General features: G+C 42.2%; 1 protein-coding gene across 1 annotated transcript; it reads left to right on the top strand.

Moving 5' to 3' along the window:
* LOC139380712 (tRNA-queuosine alpha-mannosyltransferase-like) lies at nt 1-27180 on the top strand. Its single transcript, XM_071123663.1, has 4 exons — nt 1-206; nt 10239-10381; nt 16853-17021; nt 26584-27180. Exons 2-4 carry the CDS (start codon nt 10348-10350, stop codon nt 26678-26680), a joined length of 300 nt encoding a protein of 99 aa, XP_070979764.1. The 5' UTR covers nt 1-206; nt 10239-10347; the 3' UTR covers nt 26681-27180.
* Nucleotides 27181-27629: the final 449 nt, after the last annotated feature.

Consider the following 27629-nt stretch of genomic DNA (forward strand, 5'->3'; position numbering starts at 1 on the left):
GTCGGATGGTATGGCAAAGAGACGAGATGGGATTTGTATAAAATTGAAGCTCACTTACTTAATTTTTACACAAATTAAAAACAGTTAAAATCGAATTTGGAGAAAGGTAAAAACAAGCAACAGTGACTCCAGCCATGATCACCTTGTTGCTGTAGTTTAATTCACATCAGACAATATGGGATTTAAAGGGATAATCCACCTCAGAGGTAAAAGTCTTCATTTTTTATTTAACCTCATATCTCCCTCATTAACTTTAAGCACCAGCTGTCAGAGCAGCTCATAGATCACTGCACCTGTACATAGCCCATCTGTAAATAGCCCATCCAACTACCTCATCCCCATACTGTTATTTTTTGTTGTTGTTGCTCCTTTGCACCCCAGTATCTCTACTTGCACATTCATCTTCTGCACATCTATCACTCCAGTGTTTAAATTGTAATTATTTTGTCACTATGGCCTTACCTCCCTTATCTTACCTCATTTGCACACACTGAACATAGACTTTTTTTATATTGTGTTATTGACTGTATGTTTGTTTATTCCATGTGTAACACTGTGTTGTTATTTGTGTCGCATTGCTTTGTTTTATCTTGGCCAGGTCACAGTTGTAAATTATAACTTGTTATCAAATGGCCTACCTGGTTAAATAAAGGTGAAATAAAACACTTTATTTAACTAGGCAAGTCAGTTAAGAACAAATTCTTATTTACAATGAAGGCCTACCCTGGCCAAACCCGGACGACGCTGGACCAATTGTGAAACTCCTGTGGATTTGGTGAAAGCCTATGTTGTATCTGTAACCACGTTTCCATTCATATGTTTTTATGCGAGCAATGTCATACCGTATAAAACAAAATCAAGACACCTGTCATGGAAACAGGAAGTTTCAGTACAATTTAATGAATGCAGCCAGATCATTTGTTTGTTCGATATGGTGGGATCATTTTGTGTCGGTAAGAATAATTATGCGAGAAATGTCAGTGGAAACACCTTTATGCGCAAATATTGATATAATAGCCATTATATCAAAGTAAATTAGTCATGAGATGATATGGTATGTGATCCTTCTACTACAACTCAGGAAACCATGCCGTTTATTTGGCTACAGATGAAATAACTTATGATGAACTTCAAAGGTTGATGAAAGTACACAGTGATCTTGATACTCCTTTATACAGTAAATATCGAGGGGCTGATTCTGGTGACATGATGATCGATACTTGACTGCCATTTGACTAATAAAAATATTCTCGCTCTTTATCCATAATAATCTCATCATGTAGACTAGCTTACCCACTCTGTATCTGAGCGCAAATGCCAAGACCAGAGGCACATTTGGTATTTAACCCAACAGTTTTTGTGACAAACTAGAGTAGAATTAAAACTGTGATGGAAGTACGTTCAACTTTGAACTTTACATTTGATTCTGTACATAAAAACTTAAGCAAAAAAGTCAATTTTTTTGTGCACTGTCACCACGCACTGATTTTGTATCTGCAACGAGTTTGTTTGGTGGGAATATGCACATCTTTTTTTTAATGCTGATTTTGAAAATTTGTCATCAATCTAAACTGTGTACTAAATTCTTCAACTCAGTTTCTCCCTTTAAGTACCATCTTGCAATGCTCAGTGGCTGCGTTTCAAACTCATAAAAGACACCCTCGTCCACTTACCCTCGGCCTTATGCCCTTTGGGGAATCCCCGCGGGCATATTTGTCATCACTGTCCAAGTGATTAGCCTAGCAAGGGAAGTTTGCAACGTAAGCCCCTCAGCCCTCGTATTTAATGGAGTTTGCAAGTGTACAATTATGTTCACTTCGGGGCCTGAAACGCCCCATAATTCAATTTGCGATGATTGTACATCCCTAAGAAAAGTCAGCCAAAACTTAAAACCTCAACGTCAACATACAAGTGTAAGTAAAAACAAATGTAAATATGTTAGAAGTTGTCCTACTAATGCACAAACACGTCTTGTAAAAGTAAATATGTTTTTGTTTGGTTAGCTTTTGGATATTGTAGAAATAAAACATTTTCCTTCTTCGGAAGTTCCAGCTTGGCATGCTGACGTTAGTTAGCTCATTCATTTGCTAGCTATTATACTTACAGTAATAATTATATGGTTAATATAAGTAGACATGCAATAATAGAGCATATAAAACACAATCGTTGCAGGACGAACAAGTGATGAATTTCCGAACAAAAATGTAATGAATTCAAATGAATTCCTTCCTCCCTCGCCGCTTGCCTTGCAAGTGTAAACTCGTCAGATGTCATGATACGTCATCAGAAGTGTCCACTTATTTTGAGGGCTGAGGGGAGAGGGTATGTCTGTTAAGTGTTTGGAATGCAGCCAATGTCTGTGGGAAAGTGCCATTGTTGCCATAGCAATGTACTCTGCACTCGCTTTGGGCAGAGGCGGACTGCAAGTTGAACTCCTGAGATGGGACTCTTAAATTGATAGTGCAGTTTGTTAGTTTTTTTTTTTTTTTACAGCTAGCTAGCTACTGACTTTGGTATTATTGTTTGGATTTACGTTTGCTAGCTAGCTAGCTAGTCAGCCAGCCCAGAGAGAGATCATTGCATCGTGGGTTTTGTAGTCGACTTGAGCTGCAACAGATTTCCACAATGATTTTGACGTTGAGAGATTACCAACCTTGTTATGAGGACAAATTGAAAAAAAAAATCAGCAGAAATATAGTTTTCACATATTAGTGTTATTTAACGTAATCATAGGAATGTGTGGTTTGGGATGGATTCTAAAAACACATGTCATACTGTTCACCAGTTCAGCATCGGGATTACAACACTTGTTTAGCTCCATGACAAGTCAAACAGCAGTTACCTAGCCAAACAACAGTTACCTAGCCAAACAGCAGTTACCTAGCCAAACAGCAGTTACCTAGCCAAACAGCAGTTACCTAGCCAAACAGCAGTTACCTAGTCAAACAGCAGTTACCTAGCCAAACAACAGTTACCTAGCCAAACAGCAGTTACCTAGCCAAACAGCAGTTACCTAGCCAAACAGCAGTTACCTAGTCAAACAGCAGTTACCTAGTCAAACAGCAGTTACCTAGCCAAACAGCAGTTACCTAGTCAAACAGCAGTTACCTAGTCAAACAGCAGTTACCTAGCCAAACAGCAGTTACCTAGCGAAACAGCAGTTACCTAGTCAAACAGCAGTTACCTAGTCAAACAGCAGTTACCTAGCCAAACAGCAGTTACATGTACCTAGCGAAACAGCAGTTACCTAGCCAAACAGCAGTTACCTAGTCAAACAGCAGTTACCTAGTGAAACAGCAGTTACCTAGCCAAACATCAGTTACCTAGCCAAACAGCAGTTACCTAGCCAAACAGCAGTTACCTAGCCAAACAGCAGTTACCTAGTCAAACAGCAGTTACCTAGCCAAACAGCAGTTACCTAGTCAAACAGCAGTTACCTAGCCAAACAGCAGTTACCTAGCCAAAGCCATCTACTACAGTCATCTCTTCCTATGCACTGTTTTTAGAAAAAGTCACACTGTTCTCTGCAGCTGTGTCGACCCATTCTCCATAGAACAAGCAAGCCAGCCATACAGACACTCTTCTGCCATCCCGCTCCCTGGTGTCCGCATGGTCCTAAAGTCAGCCCCTAATACCGCTAAACTGCATTGACATTTAATTGGGATTGGAATGATTTTTGTAGCCTATTTTAAATGGTTGTTGAGCTAGGGTATGGTGACTGGTCACAATGTATGACATTTTTTCTGCCAACATCTGATAAGCCAACTCATACTAAGTAGTACCAAGTACGTCAACTCCATGATGATTTAATCCACGGAGTTGAGCGTAGACTACAGATTTTGAAATGAACATCTGACTAATTAGTCACTATGCAGTCGATAATATATATATTTTTTTTACATTTTAAACCCTTTCTTTGTTTGATGAAATCCATACTTTCTAATAAAAAATAAAATAAAACCATCGACTGCTCCCTTGTTGAGATTCAAGTGGCACATGGACATTTGCGCTGAGTTGCCATTTTAGATCAACAGCAATGAGGAAGCAGTCGGTAGTTGTATTTGATTTATGATTTATTAAAAAGGATGGAATTCAACAAACAAGATAGGCACTCAACAACAGAGGACAAACATAAGTACACGGTAAGGATAAAAACACACTAGTCTGCGCTCAACTCCGTGGATGAAATCATCGTGGACTTGAGGTACTTTGTAAACTTCGGAGCAGAGTAAAGTGTTGTCGTTTATGACAGTTCACTTACTGTGTTAATCAACAAATGACATTGTTCTTACTGCAGTAGACCTAGCTCATAAGTGAAACTTTCACCAGTGATGTGGTTTTTAAATGACTAAGGCTCTCTAGGCCTACTTCAAAGGGATGCTCTACATTTACAAGGCCACCCAAAGTCCTGAGAATTGCTTACACACAATGTAAAAGCCTTTTTTCAGTCAGTGGAATGCCTGAAAGTGTGATAAGTCAGCTGCATGACAAATCATATTCTGACCGATACAGTATGATTTTAATAGCAGAGTAAATCATTTTATATTCAATACATTTTTGACAACCCCTTTTGATTTGAACAGAACCTTCCATATGTATTTGCCCATTGTAGAAGTGCTCAGAAAGTAACTTTTTGGACCTGAATGCCAAATAATTTGAGATAAAGGTGTTTTTTGCATAACCCACCATACCATGAGACATACAGTACCAGTCAAAAGTTTGGAAACACCTACTCATTCAAGGGTTATTTTTTATTTTTTACTATTTTCTACATTGTAGAATAATAATGAAGACATCAAAACTATGAAATAACACATCGAATCATGTTGTAACCAAAAGTGTTAAACAAATCTAAATATATTTATTTTTTAGATTCTTCAAAGTAACCACCACCTTGATGACAGCTTTGCAAACTCTTGGCTTTCTCTCAACCAGCTCATGAGGTAGTCACCTGGAATGTCTTTCCAACAGTCTTGAAGTTCCCACATATGCTGGGGCGGCAGGGTAGCCTAGTGGTTAGAGAGCGTTGGACTAGTAACCGGAAGGTTTCAAGTTCAAACCCCCGAGCTGACAAGGCCCCTGAACAGGCAGTTAACCCACTGTTCCTAGGCCGTCATTGAAAGTAAGAATTTGTTCTTAACTGACTTGCCTAGTTAAATAAAGGTAAAATAAATAAAAAAATATGCTGAGCACTTGTTGGCTGACTTTCCTTATTTACAATGACGGCCTACCATGGCCAAACCCAAATGAGGCTGGGCCAATTGTGCGCCGCCTTATGAGACAATCACGGCAGGATGTGATACAGCCTGGATTCGAACCAGGGACTGTAGTAACTCCTCTTGCACTGAGACCACTGCGCCACTTGGGAGCCCATTTCAATGAGCATTTAACAACAGAGTTTTAAACTGCCCTACCGACACTAGGAAATCCAGGTGTTATTAGTTTTGTAAGGTATTCTATAATTATGGTGCATTAAAACTATAGGCAGATTTACCAAACTTTGTGGAGACAAGCGGAACCTCCAGAGTTAACCAACACTGCGAGCTGGACACGAGAAGGGAGTAATGATGTGATCTAAAGGGATTTAATAAGAGTATACTGTCAATCCTATGTAGGAAACCCATTGAAATCATAGAAATAGATAATAGAATACACATAACCATTTAAGTTGACAATCGACGGTGGGTGGGCCGGGTGGCCATCTTTATGGTAGTAATTTAAATGTAGCAGCTAATTTCCAGTGGTCTGAAGGGATAGGGCCATTCTATGAATTATAGTATTGAAATGGCACCCACTCTGTATTCAGAAACATGTTGTGTCTCAACTGATGGTGGGCACTACACCACCTCAGATGATGTAATCTAGGGTCTAAGCTACATCATATGTGAATATGAAAATAAAGACAATTGTAGTTGACACATTTTCAGATAATTGACATTAAAGGTTCAAAACATTTCCATTTGACAACCTTTGTTTGTAAGCTTTTAAATGATATCAAACCCCAACCGTTTATGTTTTCGAGTGACATGATGTCTCATGGATTGGTGGGGTAGGCAAAATGTTTAAACTGAGCACCTTTATCTCCTGAATGTTTTGGCATTCAGGTCCAAAATGTAACTTTCTGACCACTTCTTGCATGATCAAACATGTATGTAAAGTTTTGTTTAAATCAAAAGGGATGCTGTCAAAAAGTGATTGAATTCAAAGGGATTTACCCTGCAGAGTATAGAGGCAAGAGCACAGTTATAAAAGCAAATGAATGGCTCACCTCTCACATGTAGGGGGGTCATTTCCAAAAGGAGGACTGATATTCTTGAGTGGGGCACTCTAGTTTGTCATATATAGTCTGTGAAGTTCTACAGTGTAAAACACATTAAGGACACATTAAGGACACTTGATTGATCTTTCCATGTCATAGACTGACCAGATGAAAGCTATGAGCCCTTATTGATGTCACTTGTTAAATCCACTTCAATCAGTGTAGATGAAGTGGAGGAGACAGGTTCAAGAAGGATTTTTAAGCCTTGAGACAATTGAGACATGGATTGTGTATGTGTTCCATTTGCCTTTGAACGGGGTATGGTAGCAGGTGCCAGACACACCGGTTTGTGTAAAAAACTGCAACGCTGCTGGGTTTTTCACGCTCAACAGTTTCCCGTGTGTATCAAGAATGGCCAACCACCCAAAGGACATCCAGCCAACTTGGCACAACTGTGGGAAGCTTTGGAGTGGGCCAGGATCCCTGTGGAATGCGTTCAACACATTGTCGAGTCCACGCCCCGACGAATTAAAGGCTGTTCTGAAGGCAAAATGAGGGGGTGCAACTCAATATTAGGAAGGTGACCTAAATGTTTTGCACACTCAGTGCATATTGGACTGCCTTTCCATTTTCCTGGCTATTGTTCATATCACTGTGCCTTCTCCTTCTCCCCATTCAAAGCAGCACAGAGAGATTAACACATGTCCATGTGCCTATAATTATAGCTGTAGTCCCTTTCAGTGGATCCTTAAATGATTCGCTTTTACATAAAGCCTGCGCTTGTGAAGTACAAGGGCACGACTCCTTCAATTAAAAGAAGGAAAAGTCACTGCTCACTCATTTCACCGCTTTGAAACCTTAATCTGCGGAAAATGGGTGCTGCCTCCCCTTTTCTAATATGAGATCAAAGGAGTCCTGAATAGCATTACACGTTCCTTGCTCGATGTGGGAAGCCGCTTAAATTTGCATTGTCAACCTGAAAAGCCTGCCATGAGAAGACTGAATGAAAGGTTTTTAGGACACAATATTACTCTCTGTTTTGCTGGTTGAGCACTGATCCTAATGGAATCAGGGTTAGTCTCATGACTGCAGTACCCACTTTTGAACGATATCTGTGAATGTTATTGCCCTATGACCCATAACTTCATTATAAATCAGGATGGAAAATTCTATACATTAAGAATGTAGTCTATTTCAAGTATGTCATCTAACTAAACCTTTCAATCAAAATATTATACCTTGATATATACCATGACATCTATTCAGGTTAAAGGAAGAGAAAATGACAGAAGCTAACCTATTTTCTCAAATGTTTTCCCACATGTCAAACTGCAGTTTATTTGACTGTCTAGTGTATGCATTTCTATATTTAGATGTGTAGTAGGTGTGTTATGTTATAGATGTATTTACAACATTTGTCAAGTGAGACCTCTTCCCTAACTACCTTCCGGACGGTGCCTCCGCATCAGTCTGCCACGTTCTCAGCATCTACAGTATCTGAGGCGATATCTCATCTGATCTTATGTTAAGGATAAGTATCAGATCTATAGCCTCTTCCCTTTCAAACCCCATCCAATAAGTTGATGCCCACACACACACACACACACACACACACACACACACATACACACATACACACACACACACACACACAAACAGAATGCATGCTTAAACCCTGAATGGCCGAAAGGACCAAAAGGGAGGTGTTGGAATCTGGCACTCAAGCTCCAGCGATCTGTGTTTGTCGCTGGCCACTGCAATCCCATCCAACCTGCTATCCGCAAGGGCACGATGGGTGTAGTGCTTCTGGTGACGACTTTAATGGTCACGATTGGTCTTCACTGTGACGTCTTTATGCATTTTCTATATGGAATCACAGCGGCTCAGGCTGCCTCCCCCACCGTTGCTATTTAGGTCTATGTAAATCCTGCGTTTCTGCATGAAATCCCTTTGCACCTCAGGGCGGTGTGTGTGTGTGTGTATTTTTCAAAGGTACACACACATGATTTATAAAGCTGTGGCGATGATTGGCTGATTGTCCTTAGATCTTCACTGTATTCGCCCTATGCTCTGGAAATGTTGTCAGTGATGTTGAGGATGTGAAGCTACATTATACATGTGTAGGCATTGTGCTAAAGATTAAACCAGACAACAACAATTGTCCAATATTCACTTTTTGTCATATTGTTTTGTTTCCAGACAGGTGTTTTCGGTCTAAAGACTAACCCTATCTGAGAGTCTCCAGACAGACAGGTGTTTCAGTCTAAAGACTAACCCTATCTGAGAGTCTCCAGACAGACAGGTGTTTCAGTCTAAAGACTAACCCTATCTGAGAGTCTCCAGACAGACAGGTGTTTCAGTCTAAAGACTAACTCTATCTGACAGTCTCCAGACAGACAGATGTTTCAGTCTAAAGACTAACCCTATCTGAGAGTCTCCAGACAGACAGGTGTTTCAGTCTAAAGACTAACTCTATCTGACAGTCTCCAGACAGATAGGTCAGGTAGTGAAATGAATAGTCAGCATTCACAGTGTCCTTACCTTGTTATTCACTCCTGGGTGGTTTGGTGCGTTGGGGATTCCCTTTCATAGCAGCGTGAGGGGGAGAGAACGGTGACATGAAGCCTTTCAGTTCATTTCTGAGGTGGAAAGATGTCAGTACCCTGAATACTCTGAAGAGGTGGGCGAAAGGTATAGGTGAGGAGAGATTTGATCGTCAGCGGGTCCATTTCGCAATGGTTGGAAATCACCCCGGAGATGTGGTCTAAGACTTGTTGTTTCGTGTTCTATTCCAGATGAGATGTTTGTCTTCTGTTAGCTGTTGTTATGCCGAGCTTTATACAGCAATGGTCCAAAGTCTATCCACATGCTTTTTTATTTTTTTATTTTCCTGTGTAAGCGTCTATAATGTTTTGTGCTTGACAAGAGTCACACACAGTAGGTCAGAGATGTCAATATGTAACAAAGATTTCTACATTTAGCTTTTGTTTACACATTTAATGCTGCCAGTATGTCTTGGTATTCCATTAGGGGTTTTGCAACAATGGGTCACAATTGTGCTTTCAGGAAGATAGATTTTTGTCATTGGCCTAAACTTCTGTTTGACCTGTAAAACATCCACTTTCTACTGAACTCCACGTCTTTTAAACTCCTAAAGGGTTTGTCATTTACACAAAGATTGCACAGCTCATTCCCTGCTTAAGATATGACTTGCATTTCAGAGCGAGAGAGGGACCAAGATATTGACTGATTGGAAAGTCTGTGGGCGAACGATGAGTTACCCATTGTGGGCAGGAAGAATGAGATGGAGGACCGTATTTACTGTAGATGTAAACTGGATGTCATGGTGAGATAATTCATTGGAAAAGAAATTGCACTCAAACACAGTTTTTATTTTATTTAACTAGGCAAGTCAGTTAAGAACAAATTCTTATTTACAATGAAATCCTAGCATAGTACGATGCTGGACCAATTGTGCGCCTCCCTGTGGGACTCACCACTAACGGCCTGTTACGAAACAGCCTGGAATCGAACCAGTGACGCCTCTAGCATTAAGATGCAGTGCCTTAGACCACTGCGCCACTTTGGAGCCCGGTGTCCTGTATATCAATGTATTCTCAGCATTTTAGTCTGCCATTTCCTTCTATCGCCATCACTCATATTCTTCCTTGCGCTTGCCATTCCTTTACACTACCAGATAGAGTTTGTGATGACTATTTTACAAAAAACGAATTTGTATGTGATTGTCAATTTACTGTAACTAATACATTTGGAAAAGACTGTGTGGGGTTAGCTCAGCACATATTTGTATTTGTTCCACAGGAAATGAATAGATTATACTTCCCAAAATGTAACTGGTCTTTTCCCTTTCCCTGCCAAGGAGGCCTTCATTGCCAACCTCTGATTTCCCCATCATTTCCTGTTCTTACTGCAGTGTTCTTTGTCCTTGCTTATGATCATCCCATGTTTCTCTCCTCAGATTCAGCATAGCCTATCCATGAGTGTGCTTCTGTTGGAGGTGCTCCCACAAGCAGCTGATAGACCTGTTCAGAGAGAATGTGGAAGACTGCGTAGCCATCAGCAGCCCAATGCCCAGGCCATCCCGGCCAGCCCCTCAAACAGGTTAACACGAGTTAATTAATACATTCCTGAGTAAGGTTGCTAAGTAATTGGTGTTGCAAAACGTACACTGGGTTTCTCTTTCCAAGACGTTGTTTGTGAGTTTCCATGTACAGTGAGCTCAGTATAGGGGAAATCCAATTCCTCTGTTTTGGTACAGTGAGATGGAGAGTGGGGCATGCGGTTGTCAGCTATTCTAAGGTACCCTGGTATCACTCACTACTAGATGTCAGAGATTGGGATTCCATTCTGTCATTTACTTCCACGTAGAGGGTTTAGGTAATATGTAGAGCAGGTGTGTCACACTCATTTTGGCCCGCAGGTTTCATTCAGTCTTCACCAAGGTCTGGATGGCTTCACTTAAAATGTATTATATTTTCTCGTCATAAAAATTTGCAAACATAATCCTCTATCCCAGGGTTTCCTAAACTCGACCCCCTGAGTGCTCTGGCCTTACACAGCCGATTCAAATAATCTTGATGATGATTTGGTTATTTGAATCAGCTTTGTAGTCCTTGGGTAAAAACCAAAACGTCGGCCCCGGAACTGAGTTTGGGTAACCCTGCTCTATCCCATTGCTTCTAGAATTTCCAATGCTCCCTGATTGTCTATCTTTCGTTTTGATTACTGTTAGCAAGCTGGACAGCGTGAAGAGACTGTAAATACAGGTTCATTTTCGTTTCTACACAGTTTCCATTTGGTTTTAGTCATTTCCATTTCGATTGAGATTGTCCCCCCCCCCCCAAATGTTTTTTTTCTAAACAAAATAATTGAAAGGGTTCCGTATGTTTGACACCTTATTAATAAGGGAAGAACCCAATGTATAACAGTAGTTAGTCATCCTCTTTTTGTGCGTTGGAATTGCTTGCATGTTTTATTGGCTACTTTCCTTTGTCGTTAAGCCAGAGTGTGCAGTATAATCATTTGATGAGAAACTCTGCTTTGCAGACACTGGTCTGATTCAGGACTTGGTGAGTACTTGACAGATTGCCAAAGTTGGGGTGATTTACTATACGTTTGGAAAAGCGATGCAGTGATGCTGCAGTCCTTCCACACACCCACAGGACTACCACTCAGGATGATGTGTAACCTTCTTGTTTGGTTTTTGATCTCTTATCTGTCCTATCTGCAACACTGCTGTAACGGTTGCTACTGAAGAAACACAGTGGGCGAGCCACGTCACATACAGTAGAGTGAAATTCCTACTTCAAAAGGTCATCAGTCAAAATGAAGACAGGTAGTCAAATCGGTAGTGGCTAGATAGCCTACATTATGGAGTGCCATGTTGCTAAGTAATAGCTCATACAGTAACTAAACTAAGCAATTTTCTCTTTCTCTTCTTTTTGATGATACTTTTTGATACAGAACGAGATATTCCCTTTTCCCTAAGTGAAAACAAGTTGTAATTCAACACATAACAAATCAAAATGTTCTACTTATTATTCATATAATAAAAACTGAAAGCAAAAAAAAGAATCTATTTCCTGCTAAAGTGATAACATTAAGTAACTCCTCCAGTCTCTGTGCTTCTAATTCTTAACTACACAGGATGTCCCTGTGGACTATTCTACTGGCAGGAACAAGTTAAAAGTAGAGAACTCTCATCTGGTTTGAGTCAGAGCCCTGCATTACCAACAGAGTTTAGGCGGTGAGGGTGATTTCTGTAACGTGCAGTACTGTAGGCCTCTTTTGGTTTTGATCGAAGGCCCAAACAGGCCAGGAAATTGGGCTAATCCCAGGTCTGAGAGGCACACGGGGACGTGATCTTAGCGATGGCTCGTGGACTCAACCACATCAAAGAGTCCTGCTCATGGGTAAAGGGGACTGACTGACTGATGAAGGGACGAGCCATGGCTTGAAGTCACTTAGGGAGTTGCTGGAGCTTCAAAGACTCATCACTGAGCACGCAACAGATACAGAGACGCCGCAGAGAGAGACGGAGAGAGAGAGAGAGATGTGTGTTCCACAGGGCTGCGGTGGAAACGATGCAGTTCTTATAGCCTTTAGCCGTACCCTCATCCTACTCCTCCTCTGTTCCTCTGGTGATGTGGAGGTTAACCCAGGCCCTGTGTGTCCACAGGCGCTCTCATTTGCTGACTTCTGCAACCGTAAAAGCCTTGGGTTCATGCATGTTAACATCAGAAGCCGCCTCCCTACGTTTGCTTTATTGACTGCTTTAGCACACTCTGCCAACCGTGATGTCCTAACCATATCTGAATCCTGGCTTAGGAAGGCCACCAAATTTTTTAAAATTTCAATCCCCAAGGTTGCGGAATTGCAATCTACTGTAGAGATAGCCTGCAGAGTTCTGTCATACTATCCAGGTCTGTGCCCAAACAGTTCGAGCTTCTACTTTTAAAGATCCATCTCTCCAGAAATAAGTTTCTCACTGTTGCTGTTTGCTATAGACCCCCCCTCAGCTCCCAGCTGTGCCCTGGACACCATATGTGAATTGATTGCCCCCCATCTATCGTCAGAGTTCGTACTGCTAGGTGACCTAAATTGGGATATGCTTAACACCCCGGCCGTCCTACAATCTAAGCTAGATGCCCTCAATCTCACACAAATTATCAAAGAACCTACCAGGTACAACCCCAAATCCGTAAATGGGCACCCTCATAGATATCATCCTGACCAACTTGCCCTCTAAATACACCTCTGCTGTTTTCAACCAGGATCTCAGCTATCACTGCCTTATTGTCTGCGTCCGTTATGGGTCTGCGGTCAAACAACCACCCCCCATCACTGTCAAACGCTCCCTAAAACACTTCTGTGAGCAGGCCTTTCTAATCGACCTGGCCCGGGTATCCTGGAAGGATTTTGACCTCATCCCGTCAGTAGAGGATGCCTGGTTGTTTGCTCACCATCTTAAATAAATAAACTTAAACATGTAGAACTAAGAACAGATATAGCCCTTGGTTCACTCCAGACTTGACTGCACTTGACCAGCACAACAACACTCTGGGGCGTACTGTACTAGCATCGAATAGTCCCCACGATATGCACATTTTCAGGTAAGTCAGGAACCAATACACACAGTCAGTTAGAAAGCAAAGGCTAGCTTTTTCTAACAGACATTTGCATCCTGTAGCACTAATCCCAAAAAGTTTTGGGACACTGTAAAGTCCATGGAGAATAAAAGTACCTCCTCCCAGCTACCCACTGCACTGAGACTAGGAAACACTGTCACCACTGATAAATCGAGATAATCGAGAATTTTAATAAGCGTTTCTCTACGGCTGGCCAGGCTTTCCACCTGGCTACCCTACCCCGGCCAACAGCTCTGCACAACCCACAGCAACTGGCCCAATACCCCCCCCCCCCCCCCCGCTTTTCCTTCACTCAAATCCAGACAGCTGATGTTCTGAAAGAGCTGCAAAATCTGGATCCCTGCAAATCAGCTGGGCTAGACAATCTGGACATTCTCTTCCTAAAAGAATCCTCCGCCATTGTTGCAACCCCTATTACTAGTCTGTTCAAACTCTCTTTCGTATCATCTGAGATTCCTAAAGATTGGAAAGTGGCCGCGGTCATCCCCCTCTTCAAAGGGCGAGAGACTCTAGACCCAAACTGTTACAGACCTATATCCATCCTGCCCTGCCTCTCTAAAGTCTTCAACAGCCAAGTGAACAAACAGATCACCGACCATTTTGAATCCCACCGTACCTTCTCCGCTATGCAATCTGGTTTCCGAGCTGGTCACGGGTGCACCTCTGTCACACTCAAGGTCCTAAACGATATCATAACTGCCATCGATAAAAGACAGTACTATCCAGCCATCTTCATCGACCTGACCAAGGCTTTCGACTCTGTCAATCACCGTATTCTTATCAGCAAACTCAACAGCCTTGGTTTCTCTAATGCCCATCTCTCATCCACCCTATTAATTTTTTAATATATTTTTTATTTCACCTTTATTTAACCAGGTTGGCCAGTTCAGAACAAGTTCTCATTTACAACTGCAACCTGGCCAAGATAAAGCAAAGCAGTGTGACAAAAACAACAACACAGAGTTACACATGGGAAACAAACGTACAGTCAATAACACAATAGAAAAATCTGTATACATTGTCTGCAAATTAAGTAAGGGGGTAAGGCAATAAATAGGCCAATAGTGGCAAAGAAATTACAATTTATCAATTTACACTGGAGTGATATATGTGCAGATGAGGATGTGCAAGTAGAAATACTGGTGTGCAAAGAGCAGAAAAACAAAAACAAATATGGGGATGAGGTAGGTAGTTGGTTGGATGGGCTGTTTACAGATGGGCTGTGTACAGCTGCAGCGATCGGTAAGCCGCTCTGACAACTGGCGCGTAAAGTTAGTGAGGGAGATATAAGTCTCCAATTTCAGTGATTTTTGCAATTCGTTCCAGTCATTGGCAGCAGAGAACTGAAAGGAAATGCGGCCAAAGGAGGTGTTGGCTTTGGGGATGACCAGTGAAATATACCTGCTGGAGCGCGTTGCTATGGTGACCAGTGAGCTGAGATAAGGCAGAGCTATAGCTAGCAAAGACTTATAGATGACCTGGAGCCAGTGGGTTTGGCGACGAATATGTAGCGAGGACAAGCCAACGAGAGCATACAGGTCGCAGTGGTGGGTAGTAAATGGGGCTTTGGTGACAAAACAGATTTGCTGAGTAGAGTGTTGGAAGTTAATTTGTAAATGACATCGCTGAAGTCAAGGATCGGTAGGATAGTCAGTTTTACGAGGGTAAGTTTGGCAGCATGAGTGAAGGAGGCTTTGTTGCGAAATAGGAAGCCGATTCTAGATTTAACTTTGGATTTGAGATGCTTAATGTGAGTCTGGGCAGAGAGTTTAGAGTCTAGCCAGACACCTAGGTATTTATAGTTGTCAACATATTCTAAGTCAAAACCGTCCAGAGTAGTGATGCTAGTCGGGCGGGCGGGTGCGGGCAGCGATCGGTTAAAGAGCATGCATGCGTTTTACTAGCATTTAAGAGCAGTTGGAGGCCACAGAAGGAGTGTTGTATGGCGTTGAAGCTCGTTTGGAGGTTTCTTAACACAGTGTCCAAAGAAGGGCCAGATGTATACAGAATGGTGTCGTCTGCGTAGAGGTGGATCAAAGAATCACCCGCAGCAAGAGCGACATCATTGATACATACAGAGAAAAGAGTCAGCCCGAGAATTGTTGAACCTTGTGGCACCCCCATAGAGACTGCCAGAGGTCCGGACAACAGAACCTCTGATTTGACACACTGAACTCTATCTGAGAAGTAGTTAGTGAACCAGGCAAGGCTGGGTGGATTATCCTGCTGGGGGAAAGTTAGTACATCTGGGTGATGTTAATGTTTTACCTGCTGGTTTTAACCAATGGCTATTAAATTAATTTTAGAGGTTGGCATCGGAGGGAACATTTAATTCTGACATGGCTCAGCTAAAAAAGACAGTTCTCTCTCACCTCCCAAAGTTGAATTTTAGTCACACAGTAGTAGGATTAGAGGATTAGGAAGTAAGGCTTGGCATTTGTTAGTGAGGAATTCATGTATTTGCAGATAGATGAACTCACCATCCTGACCCACTGTGCTGTGTTCTGGTCTAGTGTGGTCTGGTCCTCAGGGTACTGAACCTGTCTGAGCTGGTGGCCCTGTGCCCTGATCTGGCCACACTGAAAAATGTGCTATACTTCCACCAGAACCAGCTGGTCTATCCAGTCCGCAAGAGTCAGGACAGACACTTCCAGTATGGATGCAACCATGGTGAAGATTGACCTGGCCTTGACTGTACAGTACACAATGGATTTGGTGCCATGTGTGTGTACCTTATTATCACAGTTAACATGGACAAAACTACAAAACTAACGTTAAAGCAAACAGCTGTCCCAAGAAACAAGAGCTCAAACAAGCAAGGAAAAATTAGCAGCACGCATAATTACTCTGTGTATTTAAAATAACAACAACACTATTCATACGGTAATAGTTTGTCTTAATGAGCATGTCAGGGGTGCGCAACATGATTGGTTAATTGCGATAGGCCAACATGATGCTCTCTGGGTAATTAAAGTCACTTGTGTCGAGCGACTGCGATGTCATTAATCAGAGGGCAAACAGTAAAGAGAGAGGCACTCTAAAGAAAAGTCATTGTTGTTGATCTGCGTAGGGAAACGCGTCAATAAGCCAGTTCTGTAAGGCCCACTCAATCCACTTTAATGTCATTAACCCAGTCAAATATGGCAGCATTAAATAATACGCTACTCAAAGGGAATGTATCATTAAGAGATGTTTGATTGGATTCAAGCCAGATTGCTTTGCTAATTTGAATTATAATGCAGGGCTTTCGTTGTAATGAAAGAGAATGGGAGCCATTTTAGACTGTACAGATAAATGCACACTATGCTGAACCTTTCCATGTGGCACACAGAATCTGCAAATGAACGGCACAGCAGTGTCACTTTGTGTGTGTGTGTGTGTGTGACACTGACTGTGTGCACCCTCTTCCCCCCCCCCCCCCCAGCTTGGTGGAAGATGTTCAACTCCTCTTTTTTCAACATGGAGTCCTTCCTGTCCTCCATTTCGTCCTTCATGAAGATGATTCCGGACCACAGGCCCAAAGACCTGGACAAGCTCATCTGCCCAAAGGGCCGGGTCCTCCACTTCCCCATCCAATCCCCCCATGTCACAAGGTCAGTGTCATCATCCTTGGCTACAGTCATTTGCCTTCTAGGGATAACCAGGCCACTGATTAAAGGAAGCAGAGTTGAGAGAGAGAGCGTTGCAGGCTCCTAATCCGACCCAGAGAGCTGATAGGGTTTGGAAGCATAGTTAATGGCAATCTGACTGACTGGAGAGAAGTTAGTTCTGTAAGAGTCAAGATTAGAAGTGACTACGGAGCTTTAATATCCTGTTTTGTTGAAGCCCATCTTTCACTCTCATCCGTACTGTCCTGAGTATATGTTACAGATGTCGAAGTGACGTTAAAGATTTCGGTGTGACATTGCAGATGTCGAAGTGACGTTACAGATTTCGGTGTTTAGTGGACCTGTGTGAAGTGTTTGGGTGAGATGGTCAGAGGTGGCAACATTAAGAAAACATTGTTTGTTATCTCTTTAAATTCTTCATCAGTGTAAGGAACATAAACTCAGCAAAAAAATGAAACATCACTTTTTCAGGACCCTGTCTTTCAAAGATAATTCTTAAAAATCCAAATAACTTCACAGATCTTCATTGTAAAGGGTTTTAACACTGTTTCCCATGCTTGTTCAATGAACCATAAACAATTAATGAACATGCACCTGTGGAACGGTTGTTAAGACACTAACAGCTTACAGACGGTAGGCAATTAAAGTCACAGTTATGAAAACTTAGGACATTGAAGATGCCTTTCTACTGACTCTGAAAAAAGAAAGATGCCCAGGGTCCCTGCTGATCTGCGTGAACATGCCTTAGGCATGCTGCAAGGAGGCATGAGGACTGCAGATGTGGCCAGGGCAATAAATTGCAATGTCCGTACTGTGAGACGCCTAAGACGGCACTACAGGGAGACAGAACAGACAGCTGATTGTCCTCGCAGTGGCAGACCAGGCCAGCGAAGAGCACGGATCTCAATCCCATTGAGCATGTCTGGGACCTGTTGGATCGGAGGGTGAGGGCTAGGGCCATTCCCCCCAGAAATGTCCGGGAACTTGCAGGTGCGTTGGTGGAAGTGTGGTGTAACATCTCACAGCAAGAACTGGCAAATCTGGTGCAGCCCATGAGGAGGAGATGCACTGCAGTACTTAATGCGCTGGTGGCCACACCAGATAATGACTTTTGATTTTGACCCCACCTTTTTTCAGGGACACATTATTAAATTTCTGTTAGTCACATGTCTGTGGAACTTGTTCAGTTTATGTCTTAGTTGTTGACTCTTGTTATGTTCATACAAATATTTACACATGTTAAGTTTGCTGAAAATAAACTCAGTGAGAGGAATTTTCTTTTTTTGCTGAGTTTAGTGTCGAGGGGTGGTACTATATTTATAAGCTGTTGTCTTGGATCAGTGACGAGGGGTGGTACTATATTTATAAGCTGTTGTTTCGGATCAGTGACGAGGGGTGGTACTATATTTATAAGCTGTTGTCTTGGATCAGTGACGAGGGGTGGTACTATATTTATAAGCTGTTGTTTCGGATCAGTGACGAGGGGTGGTACTATATTTATAAGCTGTTGTCTCGGATCAGTGACGAGGGGTGGTACTATATTTATAAGCTGTTGTCTTGGATCCGTGACGAGGTGTGGTGCTATATTTATAAGCTGTTGTCTCGGATCAGTGACGAGGGGTGGTACTATATTTATAAGCTGTTGTCTCGGATCAGTGACGAGGGGTGGTACTATATTCATAAGCTGTTGCCTCGGATCAGTGACGAGGGGTGGTACTATATTAATAAGCTGTTGTCTTGGATCAGTGACGAGGGGTGGTACTATATTTATAAGCTGTTGCCTCGGATCAGTGACGAGGGGTGGTACTATATTTATAAGCTGTTGTCTCGGATCAGTGAAGAGGGGTGGTACTATATTTATAAGCTGTTGTCTCGGATCAGTGACGAGGGGTGGTACTATATTTATAAGCTGTTGCCTCGGATCAGTGACGAGGGGTGGTACTATATTTATAAGCTGTTGTCTCGGATCAGTGACGAGGGGTGGTACTATATTTATAAGCTGTTGTCTCGGATCAGTGACGAGGGGTGGTACTATATTAATAAGCTGTTGTCTTGGATCAGTGACGAGGGGTGGTACTATATTTATAAGCTGTTGCCTCGGATCAGTGACGAGGGGTGGTACTATATTAATAAGCTGTTGTCTCGGATCAGTGTTGAGGGGTGGTACTATATTCATAAGCTGTTGTCTCGGATCAGTGACGAGGGGTGGTACTATATTAATAAGCTGTTGTTTTGGATCAGTAATGAGGGGTGGTACTATCTTATTGCTCTGTTCAAAAACAATGTACTCTCTGCGAAGCACTCCAAAACTCGATGCAACAGAGAGGGCCAGCTTCTTATCAGAGACCAAATCAACAACATACAGTTCTTCACATGAAAGCGAGAACATCTTAACAGTTTAAACTTCAATATTAATATTGAAATTCCAAATTTATTCGGACAAAGTCTGACACTTGGTTGCACAGGTTTGTGCATGTCACCCCGTCGTCTGTGTCGCTGCTTGAACAATTCTCTGATGTATCACACACAGCTGGAATTTCTTACATGGTATCCCATTTTTAAGCGAAACCATAATGCCTAATATTTTCATCGGGCAGCGTGGCGTTTATTGAATAGGAACTGACAATCACCTGATGCAGTTTATTTTGCGAATCCTCTGCTTGCTTTCTTGCCAGCCTTGTCTTTATGGAAAAGATGAAAGCAGTTTCCGTCACTCACCCAAGTTGCTCTGAGCATACTCTTTTGGCATATTATAGCTAATTATGTAGGCCTACGTCCCCTTGGGAGTTCCCTCTCCATGAAACTTGTGTGTGAGAGTGTGTGACCCTGCCTGCAGTTATTGTGTCATGCAGACTTTATTTTATGGCCTTTCCAATTAGAGCAAGTGAGTTATGTGATTTGAGTCCACTCCGATTTATGCTGGATGCACATAGTCCCTCACGGGGATAATGCATAACCACATAACTAGCCAGCTTTTGTGCCTAGATTAAGAGTAAGGTTTGTTTATAGTATTTAGAGAGTATTTATTTTGCCTTTTGAAATTTTAAGTACATTGAAAGCAATGATGAGCAGAATCTATGTGTGTGTATTTCCACATGTTTCCTGTATATTAGCTGGGGTAAGAAATACTGAAAGTGAGATGACAAGGATGACGCAGGCCTCTCGCCCAGAGTGATTTTCAGCTCATTTTCAGATGGTAATTTGCCTGATCCAAAGCAAACTCACGGAGTGTAAGTAAGCGATTATATGCATGGCCGACAATCCCTAAACATGCCTGCGGTCCATTTCCAAACACAGTTAGTCCAGCTCTTTGAAAATATAAAACTCTCAAAGGAACACCAGATGATTGTTCTGTATTTGTGTTTTCATTGTCTCTGACATGTTCTCTCAGTCCAAGCGCTCAAATCATCTGGATAGTGTGTGTTTTCGGTATCCATCTATCACTCGGCTTTAGAGAGGTGGACATTTGTAATTGAATTGCGATTGACCTGAGCCAGCAAAAACCTGCAGTGAGAGACAAAGCTATCACATTTATCATGGTGGAACAGCAGGACATTGAATTTCTTTGAGAATTGTCAATTCAGAGGTCTGGTGTGTAATCAAATCAATATGCAGATAATCAGCAGGTGCCAGATTCTGGGACCCCACTGCAGTCTCCCCATTCACCCCAGTTCTCTCAGAGGTGTTTGTGTAGCTGTCAGGCAGTGTGTATTTCTGTTCCTCCGGAGAACAGAACGCCGTCAGGTGCTCAAGGGGGAGGGGAAACCAGATTGATCATGATTAGTCTATTTTCTCACAAAGAATGTGGAAGGAACCAAGGGTTATATGGAACAGGTTCTCCATTGTTAATGTTAAAGGGAAAAAGAAGGGACTCTTTCATGTTCTTCCATGAAAAGATATCAATGCAGGTTTCAACTCTGCATGAAAGCGTTGCACGTCCTTTAGGACCTCCCACTGATGACCGGTTTTCATTAAAGTCCCTTAACTCACTGCAGATAACTGAAGAAAACTTTTAAGTTGATTGGGAAAAGGTTGTTCTTTTTTTGGCTACCTTTAAAAGCCATTGATGTGGCTCCTTGTGAAGAAGCAGTCAAGTCAGTCAGCTCAGGTCTCAAATGACTGACTCCTGGAATGAGTCTGCTGGAGGAGCAGATGGCAGGATATCCTGTTTGAAACGTTCATTTGACAAAGTTCAAATGCAACTGGACGTTTTCGCAACCGATGAAGATGGTAACATTTTAAAACCGGGAGGACACAAATAATGTTTAGTCCCAACACTATCCACAATAACTTAATTTGTCTTGTCCGTTGTGTCCTGCTATACAGTAAAGATGGTGTGTTACTGTTTGACTGATGAGACAGACACATCTAGACGTTTAGGTGAATACTGTGATGTGTGAAAAATGGAGAGGTAAACCGGTTTTGCATTAGTTTCTTATTAGAGAGATTGTTGTTGTATCAGCCACCCCACATGGAGAACCTATGAAGAGAAAACCACCCCAAGGAATGTTGACAGTTTTCCAGATTCTGGACATCTGAAGGCAGTTGTTGCCACGTGCCTCGGTGAGCCTTGGTGAGGCTGTTTAGCCGTGGGACTGTGGGGACTAATTGGAAACATTAAAGCGATGGAGCAGAGGAATCTGAAAGGCAGTCTGGGTCTACTGGCTTAGTGAGAGGGGTTTGTGTTAAACAGGGGTTGTGTAGACAGACAGTAGACTGACTGATGTGATTTATTTACCATGGGATCAACAGGGTCATTTTGCTTTAGAAATTAACACTTAATAGAGCATTCAATGTATTCTGTAGGTTATTTAGTCACTTGAAGCTATGTTGAAAAGTGAAAATAATTCAGACTTTGTCTGGTTGGTTAATTACACTATTTGTATTAGAACGTTGATGGTGCATATCCCCTTACTGTGAATTGTATTCAGATGATTCTATCACTTTGACTTTCTTTATGGATTGACTAGAGACTGATCCTCTTGTTTACCCACCCTCTACACAATCAGTTGGAGAGGCTTCTCTCTGGCCGGCACTTCATAATGCCCATGGCCAAGAAGAATGTGTTCAAATATTCCTTTGTTCCTTGTGCTGTTGGACTACTAAATGCAAAGTAAATTGTATCGGTATATGTACTAATCTATCTAGTGCAGTTGGGACAATGGTCAGTTGTGAGTGAATGTATTAATGTCCTCTAAGTTTTTAATGTATGCAACATGATGCACTGACTGGTTTAAATGTGTCTGATGTGACAATGTCTGTGATCCTTTTAATGGAAGGTGATGCCAAAGAAACATGTCCATCCTGGATCGACCAAGTTTTATTCTATTCTAACGAAAACATAGAACAATATTTTGTGTTCACCGTAATTCTATTACCGTGTACTTGTGCACTCCAATCTGAACTTCTAATCTTGATCATGACACCGAGTTAGAGACAAAGACAATGAGGTACATCTCCCTAAACCTCACCTCAACCAGCCAGCCACTCACCCAACCACCTCAACCAGCCAGCCACCCAGACACCAACCCAGCTAGCCACTCACCCAGCCACCTCAACCAGCCAGCCACCCAGCCATCAACCCAGCCAGGCAGCTGTCAATCCAGCCATCAACCCAGCCACCCACCCACTCAGCTACCCACCCAGCCAGCAACCCAGCCAGCCATATCTAGCCAGCCAGCCATCAACCTAGCCAGCAAGCCATCAAACTAGCCAGCCAGCCATCAACCCAGCCATCAACCAATCAACCCAGCCAGCCAGCCATCAACCCAGCCAGCCAGCCACCCACTCAGCCAGCCAGCCAGCCAGCCAGCCAGCCAGCTAGCCACCAACCCAATTACCCAGCCAGCCAGACACCAACCCAGCCTGCCCATAATAGCCAGCCTCGCTCTGCCCACCATAAATTTCACAAGTCACTCAAGCATCCAGCAAGCCAGCCACTCTCCCAGCCAGCACAGGCTAGCCAGCCTCGTTCTGCTCTGCTCTGCTCTGCCCTACCCTACCCTAAACCTCACCCGCCCACCCAGCCAGCCCAGCTCTGCCCAGCCCCGTCCCGCTCTGCCCCGCCCCTCGAGGGTTTATTCCACTGTCACCATGTGGCTCCTAAGCCTGTCATCTTATCAGACGACCCAACACTCGTCCCACAATGTCCTCTTTGATTACTCTCCAGTCACCGGCCGGCGGTCACCCTGACTGCGAGGGTAGGTGGAGGGAGAGGAGAGGGGGAGAAGGGTAGGGGCTGGAGGAGGGGGAAGCCTAGCTTTCCTCATTAAACCACCCATGTTTAAGCTCATCGGTGACATGATGAAAACAGCTGTCGGTCGGGTTGGTCTACTATCTCCCCCCCTCACATTTGAGTACAGTATGTATGGAATAAGAGCTCAGCCCAAAGTATGATGACAGTGTACAGCAAAACTGCAGGTACGGTGGTGCCTCGGTTTTCAGTTGCTCGTGTGCCAGGAACGACCACAATTAGGTCCATATAGTGTCTTTGAAGTTCGGGGGAACTAACTGTGATGATTAGGAACGAATTAAAGATCAAACCCTGTATTGGTGATTTGTCCTTAATACCAAACATTAGCTAAAACGCATTGGCATCTGTTCAGTGGTGACATCATTTACTTTTAGCACATGGCAGGTCTGAAATGTGCTTTCTCATTCTCAATAACAAAAAATGTAAATACATGTTTACATTTTTTTTTTTACATAAAAATACTTCACATTGTAAAATACAGTTGAAGTCGGGAATTTACATACACCTTAGCCAATTACATTTAAACTCAGTTTTTCACAATTCCTGACATTTAATCAGAGTAAAAATTCCCTGTATTAGGTCAGTTAGGATCACCACTTTATTTTAAGAATGTGAAATGTCTGAATAATGGGTGTGTAAGAAGTTTACATACACTCAATTAGAATTTGGTAGCATTGCCTTTAAATTGTTTAACTTTGGTCAAGCGTTTCGGGTAGCCTTCCACAAGATTCCCACAGTAAGTTGGGTGAATTTTGGCCCATTCCTCCTGACAGAGCTGGTGTAACAGAGTCAGGTTCGTAGGCCTCCTTGCTCGCACACGCTTTTTCAGTTCTGCCCACAAATTTTCTATGGGATTGAGGTCAGGGTTTTGTGATGGCCACTCCAATACCTTGACTTTGTTGTCCATAAGCCATTTTGTCACAACTTTGGAAGTATGCCTGGGATCATTGTCCATTTGGAAGACCCATTTGTGACCAAGATTTAACCTGATGTCTTGAGATTTTGCTTCAATAAATCCACATCATTTTCTTGCCTCATGATGCCATCTATTTTGTGAAGTGCACCAGTCCCTCCTGCAGCAAATCACCCCCACAACATGACGCTGCCACCCCCGTGCTTCACGGTTGGGATGGTGTTCTTCGGCTTGCAATCCTCCCACTTTTTCCTCCAAACATAACGATGGTCATTATGGCCAAACAGTTCTATTTTTGTTTCATCAGACCAGATGACATTTCTCCAAAAAGTATGATCTTTGTCCCCATGTGCAGTTGCAAGTCGTAGTCTGGCTTTTTTATGGCGGTTTTGGAGCAGTGGCTTCTTCCTTGCTGAGCAGCCTTTCAGGTTATGTCGATATAGGACTCGTTTTTACTGTGGATAGAGATACTTTTGTACCCGTTTCCTCCAGCATCTTCACAAGGTCCTTTGCTGTTGTTCTGGGATTGATTTGCACTTTTCTCACCAAAGTACATTCATCTCTTGAAGACAGAACGCGTCTCCTTCTGTATGACGGCTGCGTGGTCCCATGGTGTTTATACTTGTGTACTATTGTTTGTACAGATAAATGTGGTACCTTCAGGCGTTTGGAAATTGCTCCTAAGGATGCACCAGAGTTGTGGAGGTCTACAATTTTCTTTTGATTTTCCCATGATGTCAAGCAAAGAGGCACTGAGTTTGAAGGTAGGCCTTGAAATACATCCACAGTTACACCTCCAATTGACTCAAATTATGTCAATTAGCCTATCAGAAGCTTCGAAAGCCATTACATAATTTTCTGGAATTTTCTAAGCTGTTTAATGGCACAGTCAACTTAGTGTATGTAAACTTCTGACCCACTGGAATTGTGATACAGTGAATTATAAGTTAAATCATCTTTATGTAAACAATTGTTGGATAAATTACTTGTATCATGCACAATGTAGATGTCCTAACTGACTTTCCAAAACTATAGTTTGTTAACAATAAATTTGTGGAGGGGTTGAAAAACGAGTTTTAATGACTTCAACCTAAGTGTACTTCCGACTTCAACTGTAACTGCCTGTGACAAACCCTCCAATGACTGATACCTGATCAACGCTAATGATATGTCCTGTTAGAATGTCACTTTCATGTTCCTGTTAGCTAATTATCTACAACCAGTCAAATGAGCTTGGGTCTCACACAGACAATCTCCATTCACCAGAAACTTTAGATATTCAATATACAGTACACATGCAATACCAGGCAAAAGTTTGGACACACTACTCGTTCCAGTGTTTTTCTATAGTTTTACTATTTTCTACATTGTAGAAAAATAGTTAAGACATCAAAACTATGAAAATCACATGGAATCATGTAGTAATGAAAAAAAGTGTTAAACAAATCAAAATATATTTTAGATTCTTCAAAGTAGCCACCCTTTGGCTTGATGCAGCTGTGTACACTCTTGGCAGTCTCTCAACCAGCTGTTGAGTGCCTTGCTAAAAGTAATTTTATGGAATTTCTTTCCTTCTTAATGCATTAAAACCAATCAGTTGTGTTGTGACAAGGTAGTGGTGATATACAGAAGATAGCCCTATTTGTTAAAATACCAAGTCCATATTATGGCAAGAACAGCTCAAATAAGCAAAGAGAGATGACAGTCCATCATTACTTTAAGACATGAAGGTCAGTCAATCTGGAAAATTTCAAGAACTTTTAACGTTTCTTCAAGTGCAGTCGCAAGAACCATCAAGCACTATGATGAAACTGGCTCTCATGAGGACCGCCACAGGAAAGGAAGACCCAGAGTCACCTCTGCTGCAGAGGATAAGTTCATTAGAGTTACCAGCCTCAGTAATTGCAGCCCAAATAAATGCTTCACAAAGTTCAAGTAACAGGCACATCTCAATATTAACTGTTCAGAGGATACTGTGTGAATTAGGCCTTCATGGTCAAATTGCTACAAAGAAACCACTACTAAAGGACACCAATAAGAAGAAGAGACTTGCTTGTGCCAAGAAACATGAGCACTGGACATTAGCCTGGTGGAAATGTGTCCTTTGGTCTGATGAGTCCAAATTTGAGATTTTTGGTTCCAACCGCCGTGTCTTTGGAAGATGCAGAGTTGGTGAACGGAATATCTTTGCATGTCTAGTTCCCACCGTGAAGAATGGAGGAGGAGGTGTGATGGTGTGGGGGTGCTTTGCTGGTGACACTGTTAGTAATTTATTTAGAATTCAAGGCACACTTAACCAGCATGGCTACCACAGCATTCTGCAGCGATACGCCATCCCATCTGGTTTGCACTGAGTGGGACTATCATTTGTTTTTCTACAGGACAAGGATCCAAAACACCTCCAGCCTGTGTAAGGGCTATTTGACCAAGAATGAGAGTGATGAAGTGCTGCATCAGATGACCTGGTTATCTGTATAATACTTTTTTGGTTACAACATGACTCCATATGGGTTATTTCATAGTTTTGATGTTTTCTCTATTATTCTATAATGTAGAAAATAGTAAAAATAAAGAAAAACTCTGGAATGAGTTAGTGTGTTCAAACTTTTGACTGGTACTGTATCAGTCCTGTGCAATATTGTTCCTAAACATTTATCCCGTTACACAAATGTTATTTATACCCCATACTTGAGATTTAGAAGGAAAATGACAATTATGTAACCTCAATGACAGGTCAACAGATCATTAAATCATGGAAAGATGGCGGCCTCCATGCACTTAACACAAATTCCTAATTTTGCTAAGTATTGCACTTTGCTCTCCGATACAACATTTTTTTTTGTGGTCATTAGCACTGTATACATGATACCAATTTTAGCTTCAAGATGCCGGCAATTGGAAAAAATGAAAAAGTAGATTGTGTTGATTTATTGGCACGTGGAACCATGTCACATGCTCTAATAAAAAAAACTATGACATATCTCAATTCTGCCATCTTTATGCATGACTACCATTACGTTTGAGTCTTTTCTCCTGGGATGGATAGTGCTTCCGTGTCACAATGGAAGGCGCTACTTTTATTCTGTGTTCCAACCCAGTAAATGACAATGGTTCACGTTCAGGGAAACAGTTATGAGAAAAAACGGCCCATGTATTGTGAGCACGGAGGTCAGTTTGATGTCTCTGTGGGATCCGTGCTGTATGGTGTACCTTTTTTTTCTCCCTCTTTGCAATGCATTATGGGGCCTTTATATTCCTTTTTTTTGTGATGACAAATCAAATCCTGACATGGGGATGTTACATTAGGATTTTCATGTCTGAAGCTCAACCTGGATGAAAACATTGAGCGGACAGGTTATATTGGTGAGGGTATTACCGTCCAATCTCCTCTCCACAGCAGATGTCTGGGCTTTGTGTCTCTGGTGAA

This window comes from Oncorhynchus clarkii, chromosome 22 (genome assembly GCF_045791955.1).
Source record: "Oncorhynchus clarkii lewisi isolate Uvic-CL-2024 chromosome 22, UVic_Ocla_1.0, whole genome shotgun sequence".
In the NCBI taxonomy this organism is placed as follows: domain Eukaryota; kingdom Metazoa; phylum Chordata; class Actinopteri; order Salmoniformes; family Salmonidae; genus Oncorhynchus; species Oncorhynchus clarkii.